The following is an 11,256-nucleotide window of genomic DNA, read 5'->3' as shown; positions in this document are numbered from 1 at the left end:
TGGCTTTGGGGACCCAAACTAGCTAGCTTCCCCTTCTGGATCTGCTGGCCTAATTCCCAGCTGCAGCTGCCATTCTGGGCTGCCTCCCTGAGGCAATCTCCCTGCAGATTTTGCAGCCAGAAAGGAGGGGCCGAGGGAAGGGGAGAGAACCAGAGAGAGAGGACTCAGCTCTAATCTGATGTAGATGATCCAGCAGCCTTCTCCTGCTTGGCTGCCCTCTGCCATTAGCTCTCTGGGCGATTTTCTCTGTGCCCTGCACTCTTCCCTTCTGCTTTCATCTTAAGAAAGTGCCCAGAAAGTTAAACCCACACACACAAACACACACACAATCACAAAAAAAAAAAAAAAAAAAATCAGAAAGCAGGCAGACAGTAAGAGAGCACGCGCGAAAGAGAGGGCTCACTTCGGTCCTGGAGGAAGAGCAGCACAGACAGAGGGAGGCTGGGGTTGGCAGAGACTGGGACGAAGGTCCTCAGCCCCCAAGGAGCCTCCTTCATGGACCCGGGATCCCGAGCAGGGCTGCCTCAACTTAGGATGGGCAACTGTGTCAAGTCTCCACTGAGAAATCTTTCAAGGAAGGTATGTTTCTGGAGTTTCCAGGATCTGGGGCTGGGGACTGGGGTCTCTCTCCATCTGTCCCAGAGAGTGGGCACAGAAGGGGTGGGCTTCTGAAACTTGCTACCCTTCCCATAGGTTCTGTCCAGAGCTGCTTCCCCATTCCTACCCGCAGACACCCTCTTATCAGTTTTCTGCATCCTAGGCTTTGGGCATGGGGTTGGGGGTGGGAATTTTAGGAGAGAAACCACGAGCTTTGGGGCTTCTGGTCTGTAAAATGAAAGTGTGGCTTTTTAGGATGTCAGTGGACAGACTCCCTTGAAACTGATAGATAAGGATCTATAGCAGGACTGAGGGCTGATTCATATCCTTTGATGGTCTGTGACCCTCTCTGGTGCTCTCTAAACCTTTAAAATTGTGGGGTTTGAAGTCGATGCCATTGCTATTGAAAGGAACCAGACAAGGTATCCCCTTCTGCCCCCATTCCTTCATGAGTTAAGTCAGAGAATCTCAAGTTGGGCCAGACTGGTTCAGAGCCCAGGATTGTTTCCATCAAAAACGTATGCCCAGGACATACGTTGAGCAGAAATTTATAGCAGTCACTTTCTCTAGTGAATGTATTGCTTATTCACTGGTATAATTTTTTAAAACAAGAGTTCCTTTGGGGAAGCAAATAATCACCTCTAAAGCATCTTTCACACAAGGCTGGGCTTGCATCTATCTATAGGGTTTTGCTTCAGGTGGGCTGTGTCTGTTTTTTCAGTCCTCAGTATTCAGGCCGTAGAATAGACTCACAGATATTATTTAAAGGAAGAAGGGATGAGGGGAATGTTTTCCTCCAATTCTTCCAATTTCCAGACAAGGAACTTGATTGCCATTCACAGGGGCTAAAGGACTTTCCTCAGGTCTCAGGTTAACTGCTGGTGCCTCTCCCTAGTCCCATTCCACCTCCTCTGTCAGTTTGACAGCCTCTCAATTTAGGACATTTTGGGTTTTTCTGCTTGTCGTCTTCCTCATTTGGCTAAGCTGCTCACATCAAATTCCTTTTAATCGTTACTGTTCCTTAGATCCTTTGGGGGTGAGTGTTTCCTCTGTGCACACCCCCCCATAATCTGTTATCTTCTTAGGGGAGTCTTCTGCATCGCAAGTGGCCTCCGCGCTGTTTCAGAGAAGCAGAAATGGATTTGAATTAGTCTAGAGAACCACAGGACAAAAGCCCTTGTAATAGGTTCTGCCCAGTGCTTGAAGAGATAAATGTAAGGACAAGAATTATCCTTCTGTCCTACCCATCTTTCTTACACAGCCAAGTGCTTCAGAGTCAGACTACTCAGGTCCCCTCTTTCCAGCCATGTGACCTTGGGCAAATTACTTAACCTCTCTGTTCCTCAGCCCCCTTGTCTGTCAGCTGGGGACACTCTCTTAAAGTGACTGTGAGACCTAAGTAAAGTGACATGCACAGTGCCTGGCATACAGTACTCAATATATGTTAGTATTATTGTCATCATCAACATTTTTCCACTCTGGGTTTTAGAAAAGAAGGATGGGGGAGAAAAAGAAAATAGAGGCTTTGAGTCCATAGAGTAAGGTAAGAGAACACAAAACTTGTTGCATTCAATTTCATGTTTTTTTAATGCTATCACTAATATTACTTTCTACTGAATATTTACAACATTTCTAACATGTTATCTCATTTGCTCTTTCCCACTAAAGTTCTCTTGGCTGTTTTATTGAGAAAGGAGCTGGACTCAGAGATAAGAGTCTTCCTAAGATCATATAGTTGACAGGAAACAGAGCTGGGATTTAAGTCCTGGTCTGTGTGAAATCAGACCTGGTATTTTGTTTGTATTTTTTCCTCTATGAGAGGCCGCCTCTCTCTTTCTCCTGCTGTCAGAAATGTTATTCATAGATTTCTGGACCTGACCTCAGAGACCAGTTAGTCCAAATTCCCACTCAGTGCAGCGATCACCTCTCCCCCTCACCAAGCGCTCCCTCACTCATCTTCTCCTCGAGTACCTGCAGTGAGAGGGAGCTTTGACCCATGTAGTCTTGGCCAGCTTCTGTTGTTAGAAAGCTGTTAGGTCATGAGGCATGCTGGCCCCTCCTGTTGCCATGGTGCCCTTCGGAGACATCCCCTTGGTGCCAGGAGACATTGTCGGTCCATGGGCCGCTGCCCACTTGGCTTCCCAAGTGGTAGCCGGGAAACTGGTAATGGTTGGAGGCAGCCTGCTTCAGGCTCGGAGCTGGGCAGGACCAGGCTGTCAGGTGCCATCACTGACCGGAGAGCTGCAGCCTCTGGGGAACTTGGTGCCAGGCAGTGTTATGATCAAGAGATACAGTGGAAATTCCCCAGCTACCACTGCTTCGTTCTTCATGGGAGCAAATTCCTCCCCATCCTTCTCATTTCTTTCCTGATTGGCAGATGTTCCCCCACTTCCTCTGCAGTCAGAAGTAAATGCCTTCTGGTACCCAGCCGCTCTTAAGTTGCATCACCACCACCACCATCACCATCATCATCATTATTATCATTATGGCAACTCTCTTTGACTCTTCTCGTGCTCTGAGCACTGTGCAAAGCACTTTATGTGCATTTACTTCTCACAGGAATCCTGTGAGTAGTCGTGATCATCCCCATTGTACAAAGAAGGAAACTGAAGCATAGAGGGGTGGAGTGACTTGTCCAGGGTCATGCAGCAAGCCAATGGCAGAGCCAGAATTTGTCCCTAAGACTGTCTGAGTCCACAACCAGCATGCTAAACTGCCTCTCAGAGTTCGGTGGCACCTGCTGCCTCCCCTCCTTCCTGTGTTGTGCTTTCTCCGAGTGAATTGCACAAGATTCAGCCAGAAACTAAAAGGCTGGCTCTCTACAGACAGCTCCTGAGATTGTTCCTGGGGTTAGACCACTGTCTACTCCAAGGTTTCCTTTGATCCACCCTCCCAAATGCGAAAGATCACTCTTGTTCTGCCTTAGCTCCAGCTGAGATCCTGGAAGTCTGACTGAGAGCAGCTGAGGCTCCGAATCTTACCTCTTTGGGGCATCAAACCAGAATGGGCCCTTTGTGGGTCTGACATCTGAGAGTACCTAAAACTGACTTTTATTGTACTTATCACACTTGAGCCTTGGGCTGAGTTCCTTCACCTCATATCTGAGTTTCTGCTTCCCCTTTGCAGAACCAGAAATTACGCCTCCCCCTTTAGACCTGGAAGGGGCTTAGGAAGATGGAAGGGAATCTCCATCTATAGTCCCACAGTATGGGGCTTCCAGGGAAAGAAGCAGGAGAGGACGAGATGGAGCAGAGGGTTGTTCTGCTGCTCAGCCTGGGAGGACAGGCTGCCCTAGGTCTTGGGATCTCCTCATGGCATGTCCTTCTTTGTTCTGGAGGAAGCTGGCTGGAAATACAATGCCATAGGATGGAAGGACAGGGTTTGCAGCTCTGGGGTTCTTGACAAAGACAGGCCTCAGGATTTCAGTGACTCCATGGTTCCTTGGGAAGTTTCTCCAAATCTCTTTGGCATCCAAGCCAAAGTTAAAGGCAGAGAGTACCCAGCCTGGATTCTGGAGAGGCACTGGGCATCATGGGGAGTCCGGGGAGAACTGAATGTTGTGTCTGGATGCTGTTGCAGTCCTAAGGGGCAGGTCTGTGGGCAGTGCTGACTTTTTATAGCTCCATGGGAACCTTCAGGGAAGAGGATGGGTTGGCCAGAGCCTGGGAGCACCGCTATATTTGGTAAGCAGAGAAGGCCTCTAGAGGTCCTGCACTCTGGGCTCGGCAGGAAGCCAGGGAAGGCAGGAGGGAGGAAAAGGAGAACTGCTGGATGGCCAGGAGTGTCTGTCATGAGATCACAAACTGAGTGGGATGTGATGCACAGACGTGTCTTGTCTGGCCCACCTACAGCTTTAAATGGGAAGGTCTGGCCATACTGGGCCGGAGTTAAGTAGTGCTGCCCCTTCAGAGGGGGAATGGTCTACACTTTTTATGTCCCCACCTCTCACATCCTGCCTGCTTCATTTGTCGACTTTGGCACCTGTATCTGCAACCTCCAATCTGGCAGATCAGCCGAGTCTGTTCTCCATGTTGCCAGCTCTGATTGCTTCCAGTGGGGATCTGGCTGGAGCAGGGCAGAGTTGGTTTGGGGGCTGGAAGAAAGGACTTAGCCCTGGAGATTGGTTGAGCTGGGATGCTAAGGGCATTATGGGAAAAGATGTTGTTCCATTGGGCTCTGGGTGCCCCCTTCCCATTGGCTAAAACAAAAACCTTCCTCCTTACCTCTCTCTGCTCTGATCTCTTCTGCATGCACATGAGTGTGTGACTCAGTGCGCATGTACGTGTGGGTGTGTGCGCACATGTGTGCATGTGCCACATGATGGGTATCACATCCAGCTCTTACTGGAACAATTGATTCCATCAAGGATTGGAGACATCATCTGTTGGACCAACTGGATGCCCACCCTTGTGCATGCTGAGGGCTTTCTGAACCCTGCTACTTGACTCTCTCTTCTCCTGAGGAGAGCCTCTCCTGGGACCAGAAGCCAGGATGGGCAGGGAGGTGACACCCTGCCTCTCTTTTGTATTTGCTTGGTGCTGGCTGAAGATGCGCCAGGAGGAGCAGACCAGCTACATGGTGGTGCAGACAAGCGAGGAGGGGCTGGCAGCTGACGCTGAGCTCCCCGGACCGCTCCTGATGCTGGCCCAGAACTGCGCTGTCATGCACAACTTGCTGGGCCCTGCCTGCATTTTCCTGCGCAAGGGCTTCGCTGAAAACTGGCAGCCTGTACGTAAGTTGGCCCAGTGGAGCCTGCCGAACTTGGCTTCACAGGGCATGAGGAGGTGCTGGGAAGATGGAGGGGTCTGTACACAGCAGCCCCTGTACCCCAACATGTGGATGTGATCCCCAACGTTTTCTACTCATGGCTACAAGGTGCTGGTGAGTTTACGTCCACCAGCAAGAGGTATGATGAGTTGTTTTGGGATGCTTCCTAGGTGCCAGGCCCTGTGCCTGATATCTTGGTGGACTGCATCATTTAAACCTCAGAATAACTCCAAGAGGTAGGTACTTTTATCACCCCCAGTCTGCAGATGAGGAAACTATGTGGAGAGGTAACAGGCTCAAGGTAACAGCTAGTCAGTGGTAGAGATAGGATTCAAACTTGGATAATCCAACTCACGAGCCTCCTGTGCTCTTAACAATGATTCTGTATATGCAGCCTATCAGGTAGAACTTTCATCGCTGGTGGAAATGTTCTACACTCTGTTCTGTCCCACACAGTAGCCACTAGCCATGTGTGGCTATTGACCACTTGGGACGTGGCTAGTGCAGCTAAGGAACTGAATTATTAATTTATTTCATTCTAACTCAAATTTATGTAGCCACATGTAGCTAGTAGCTACCGTATGGGACAGCCTCTTGCAAGTATCTGAATAGTCACAGGGAAGAGGATAACGATAATGCTACAGATACAAGCACTTATAGGTTCCATTTATTGAATGCCACATGCTTGTTTCACAGAATGTACAGAATGTGCATAATGTGAGGTAGGTACCAGTATTGACACATTTTACAGATGTGGAGGAAAAAGTGGCTCAAGAGCAGTAGTGACCTGCCCAAGGCCCCACTGCTAGGAAGTAGTGGATCTAGGCTTTGCACTCAGTCTTGTCTGACTCTAAGGCCCATGTGCTTCTCCCCAACCACATACATCAGGGAGAAAATAGCGTTCACACGTTTCATTTCCACTTGACCCCAAGCTGCTATTCACGGCTTCCTTCCACATCACTAGGCATCCCTGGCTCCACTCCGGAGCATAGGACACACACATACCTGAAGGACCAGCCACAAAGGCTCAGCAGACCAGCTCCAGCCACAGGCATTCCATCAAGGGGTGCCTGGCTTTGCTGCTCCCTGGGCTTTGGATGTAATAAGAAGACTGGAAGGGACTGCCGTGGGGGTCAGTAGGACCAGTTCCTCCCCAGGCCTGTAGAACTGGGCCCTGGAGAAGCACAAGGCCACTGGAGGCCTGATTGGTGGGAAAAGACTTGTTATATCTCAGTAGCTGGTCGTAGTGAGTGTGCTCTGCATGTATATGTAGATGCAGGCACTTGCACACTTACTCTCACTGATAGTACAACTCCTTGCACAAAGCATCCTTCTTGATAATCCAACATCTAGGAACACATGGGTCTGTCTTGGAATGGAAGTGACCCATCCTTGTGCCATGTGCATTTTAACTGAAAGTCATGCAGTCATCTCACAGAGACACGTCTCCCTTCAGGTGACTCTTACCCTCAGCTAGAAATGCCACCTGGAAGACCTGTGAGCTTGCAACCTGCCCAGTGCAAGCTAACATACACCCTCCATGCTGTCCTGCCACGCATAGCCACCTCTGAGCTCTGGGTCCTGTGCACCTGGTGGTCCCACAAGATACTGCTGAGATGATGAGCTTCAGATTTTCTGGTGTGATATCCCTTGTGCTGGGGCCAGTTTGGAGTGGCCATCTCTTCCTGCCCTGGCCCTGTTGGCTGGAACAGCCTGTGTGCACAGCTGAGATGTTTCACGCTCACCGTGGCATGCCTGCACGTCTGTGTTCATGAGAGGTGTACCCATACCTGGGTGAGCCTCCTCAGGATGGGCACACCTCCCTCATGTCCTCCCTTTCCAAGGGCAGAGACCTGTGACACTTGGGGAGGATGGGCCCTGTGGACCACTTTTGGAGTCTACTCACCAGGTCCACCTGGACATCCGTATCTGTTTCATGCCAGTCTGTCTCCCTCTTGGGCAGGCCCAGCGCACCTGGCACTTCACCAACCAGAGCTTCCTCTGGGCCTGCTCTTTGGAGACTTCTCTGCCATCTGTTCTGATGCCCAGACTCAGGGTTTCTTTGACTCCCTGAGGAGACCTGGGCACTGCTTGAGGCTGGAGATGTGTGCTTTGGACCCTGGCAGCCACCAGAGGCACTGGCAGCTGCCAGGGTCCCATGCTGTGTTCTGTGACGGGGCAAGGTATGGGGATGGGGGTCACATTGGAGAAAGTGGGGCAGTGCCCAGGAAGCAGGGCACAGCCCCAATTCTGCCTCCACATCCCTCTTCTCCCCCCCATTCTCCTTCTCCTTGGGCTGCCTGTCTAGTCCCTGCTTCTCTTACATCTGACCCTCTTCGCCCCACTTCCTTGCAGGACTCTGCTCCCCAGCTCTTCCTGGTTTCATTGGGTGGTACGCTCTTCTCTCTTCTCTCTGTGACCTCCCTGACCCTGTTTTATTTGCAGGTTTTTGCCTCCTGACCAGCTCCATGCCCTGACCCATTCTTGTGTCTGAACTAAGGGGTTGGAGCACAGAGGTTCTGTGCCCAGGCCACTGGGGCTGTTGTGTCCTTGGGCATCTCATCTGTCAACGTCCCAAGAGCTTCCATGTCTGTAGAAGTGAGTGGGGCTGCACATTTTCCCCTCAAGGACATGATCCAGACACACGCCTCTGCCTTGTCCCCAGCAAGTCTCACCCAGCACCAGCTGCCACTTGAATGGCTCCCAAGTTGGACATTTTGTCTGTCCCTTGCTGCTGCTAATAGGACACGTTTTTTTGTTTCAGGACAGATCGCTGCGACCAGAGGAGATTGAAGGTAAAATTTGGCCCCTTGGAGTAAAGGGCTACTCGGCCTTCCAGGAAGGTGAAAGGGAGGTTGGTGGGAAGAGAGGCCTCCTGGGAACAGGACCTGGGACAGAGCAGGGCCTCTTCTGTGAAGTCAGCCACTGGCGGCGTGATCAGGAGGCAAGAGAAATAAATACCCCAGAGTCTTGGGAAGCGCCAGGTTTCATCTCTTCGAGCTGGTGGGGCCTTGGATTGCCTTTGCTCACAGAGGCTCTGCCGGTCCTGCCCCCAACCACATCCACTTTTGTTTGCTTCCCAGAGCTACGAGAGGCCTTCAGAGAATTTGACAAGGACAAAGATGGCTACATCAACTGCCGGGACCTGGGCAACTGCATGCGCACCATGGGCTACATGCCCACTGAGATGGAACTCATTGAGCTGTCCCAGCAGATCAACATGAACCGTGAGTCCCTCTTCTGGGCACCTCTGTCCCTTCTGGTTCTCGCCCTGGCAACCTTCTGCAGTCAGAAAGGCCTGGGTTTGCATCCTGTGTCCACTTCTTTCCAGCTCTGGTTTGGGGCAAACCTGCTCTGTGACCTGGGGGAAACCTCCGAGCCTCAGTTTCCTCACCTGTAAAACGAGGGATGTAATGTGGGAGTGACGCACAGGAAGTAAATGAAGGCATATGTGTAAAACAGCCTAATACCTGGCTCCCAGTAAGAATTGAACAGAGGCCTGCTATTATTATGTTTGTCTCTGTCTGGTTAGCAGATAAGGGAGGGGTTGGCAGTTCTATCAGTTCCCTAGTTGGAGATGGGGAATGAGTGGCTCAAGGGTGACCTTGCTCTCTCTTCTTTCTCTAGTGGGTGGCCATGTGGATTTCGATGACTTCGTGGAACTAATGGGGCCTAAACTCCTGGCAGAGACAGCAGATATGATTGGAGTAAAGGAACTGCGAGATGCTTTCCGAGAGGTAGCAGGCAATGGCAGGCAGAGGGTGGGTAGGCTGTTGGAATCACACCTCCAGGATGGCTACTTGAAAAGAGACAGGCCAGGCACGGTGGCTCACGCCTATAATCCCAGCACTTTGGGAGGCCGAGGTGAGAGGATTGCCTGAGCCTATGGGTTTGGGACCAGTCTGGGCGCCATGGTGAGATCTCATCTCTACAATAAATCAAGAAAAATTAGTCAGCACAGTGGCATGTGCCTGTGGTTCCAGTTACTTGGAAGGCTGAGGTAGAAGAATTGCCTGAGCTCAACCTGTCAAGGCTGTGGTGGCTGTGAGCATGCCACTGCACTCCAGCCTAGGCGATTGAGTGAGACTCCAACTCAAAAAAAAAAAGAAAGAAAGAAAAGAGGCCTTAGCTCCAAGTCCCAGAGCTGGGGAGCTTGGACAGAAAAGGGTCTCTGGTGAAGGGGGGCCCAATGACTCTGGAGCTCAGCCTTGGAATCTACTGCTCAACCTTGGGTTCCATATCAGAACGATCTTTCCCTCCTTCCCGTCTCTAGTTTGACACCAATGGTGATGGGGAGATAAGTACCAGTGAGTTGCGAGAGGCCATGAGGAAGCTCCTGGGCCATCAGGTGGGACACCGAGACATAGAGGAAATTATCCGAGATGTAGACCTCAATGGGGATGGACGAGTGGACTTTGAAGGTAGGTGGGGCTTGAAGTGGGAGAGAAGTGAGTCTGCAGTGGCCTCCATGGAGCCCTCTAACTGTGTATTCATCTTGCAACCCTCAATCCACCCTAACTTTCCATCTCCCTGGTCTACTAACCTCTCATCCCTCTATCTAGGCACCCCTTTAATCCACCTCCTAGCCCTACCCACACACATCTATTCATGCATCTGTCTGTCCATCTGCCTATTTATCCATCTGTCTTTCCATGTCTATCTCTCCATCTTTTCATCCATTCATCTCTTTGTTCAGATACCTGTTTATCCATTCTTCCATCTCTCTCTTTTTTTGTTGTTCTTGTTGCTAATGTTTATTTAATTTTAATTTTAAAGATGTGGGGTACAATTCAGGGTTGGGTATACAACTGGTCATTGTACAGGGAGAGTTTGGGCCTCACTTTGGTCCCGTGTCACCTGGTTTGAGCCATTCATCCATCTCTAAACAATAATTCATGTAACCATTTATTCATACGTTTATCTGTCCATTCTTGAATCTATTCATTCTTCTATACATTCACCCATGAATTCACCCACACATTCACCTACTTGGATACTTCTCTCTATGCATTCATGCTTCAGTACTTCCATTTATACACTCATATGTCTCGATTCATCTACCCATACTTCCACCCATCCTTCCATTGACCTATCCATCTGTCTCTTCAGTCATTTCCCCATCTATGTCCATCTACCCAATCATCCATTCATTCTTTTGTCCATCTGCCCCCATTCATCTCTGACCATCTATCTGTCTACCCATTCTTGCATCCATCCATGGTAGGTGTTTTCTCAACACCTCTCTCCTCAATTTGACACCCAGGATCCATAAGATCTGTGTTGTTGTTGTTTTGTAGAGACAGGCTCTCACTATGTTGCCCTGGCTGGTCTCGAACTCCTGGGTTCAAATGATCCTCCTGCCTTGACCTCCTCAAGTGTTAGGATTGTAGGTGTAAGCCACCATGCCTGGCCAGACTCCCTAAGATCTGAGCACAGCTTACCTCCCCAGCCACATGCCAACATTCCTTCACTCACACTCCACCAGAATGCTTGTAACCCATGAACCTGCTAGGCTCTTTAGGGTATGCTCATCTTCTTGCCAGGGGTCCTTTTATTCTGTTATTTACTTGGGCTAAGGTCTGTTAACTCAAAGGTCGCCTTCAAGACCCAGCAGTGGGACTACTTCCTCCAGCACTCTTTCATGGTTCCTCAGGCTGAAATCCACAGCGCTTCAGCCTCACCTGTTCTTCACACTGTCACTAACTGCTAACTAGAGTTGTCTTTCCACTTGACTCTGAACTTTGAGAGAAAAGCCCCATTTTTTAAATCTCTGCATTTTCTTTTTTTTTTTTTTGAGTTGGAGTCTCACTCTGTTGCCCAGACTGGAGTGCAGTGGCCGCTCCCGGCCACCGCAACCTCTACCTGCTGGGCTCCGGCGATCCTTCTGCCACA

The 11,256-nt window shown here is 50.2% G+C and overlaps 1 protein-coding gene across 2 annotated transcripts in view; it reads left to right on the top strand.

Moving 5' to 3' along the window:
* The first annotated feature begins 409 nt into the window (after window positions 1-409).
* CABP1 (calcium binding protein 1) overlaps window positions 410-11,256 on the top strand; it is a 14,191-nt gene continuing 3,344 nt past the window's right edge. Inside the window, exons 1-6 of one of the 2 annotated variants that reach the window (XM_008073554.2) lie at window positions 410-579; window positions 5,146-5,325; window positions 8,129-8,159; window positions 8,448-8,591; window positions 8,992-9,101; window positions 9,638-9,785. In XM_008073554.2, the coding sequence (XP_008071745.1) occupies window positions 496-579; window positions 5,146-5,325; window positions 8,129-8,159; window positions 8,448-8,591; window positions 8,992-9,101; window positions 9,638-9,785 (697 nt within the window). In that variant the 5' untranslated portion in view covers window positions 410-495. The remainder of the gene's footprint in view (window positions 580-5,145; window positions 5,326-8,128; window positions 8,160-8,447; window positions 8,592-8,991; window positions 9,102-9,637; window positions 9,786-11,256) is intronic. The other variant, XM_008073555.2, reaches the window with a different exon arrangement.

This window comes from Carlito syrichta, unplaced genomic scaffold, assembly GCF_000164805.1.
Source record: "Carlito syrichta isolate Samal-C Ts95f unplaced genomic scaffold, Tarsius_syrichta-2.0.1 Scaffold315943, whole genome shotgun sequence".
Lineage (NCBI taxonomy): Eukaryota > Metazoa > Chordata > Mammalia > Primates > Tarsiidae > Carlito > Carlito syrichta.
The sequence above is the reverse complement of the archived record's forward strand: the minus strand, read 5'-3'. Positions and strand labels throughout refer to the sequence as shown.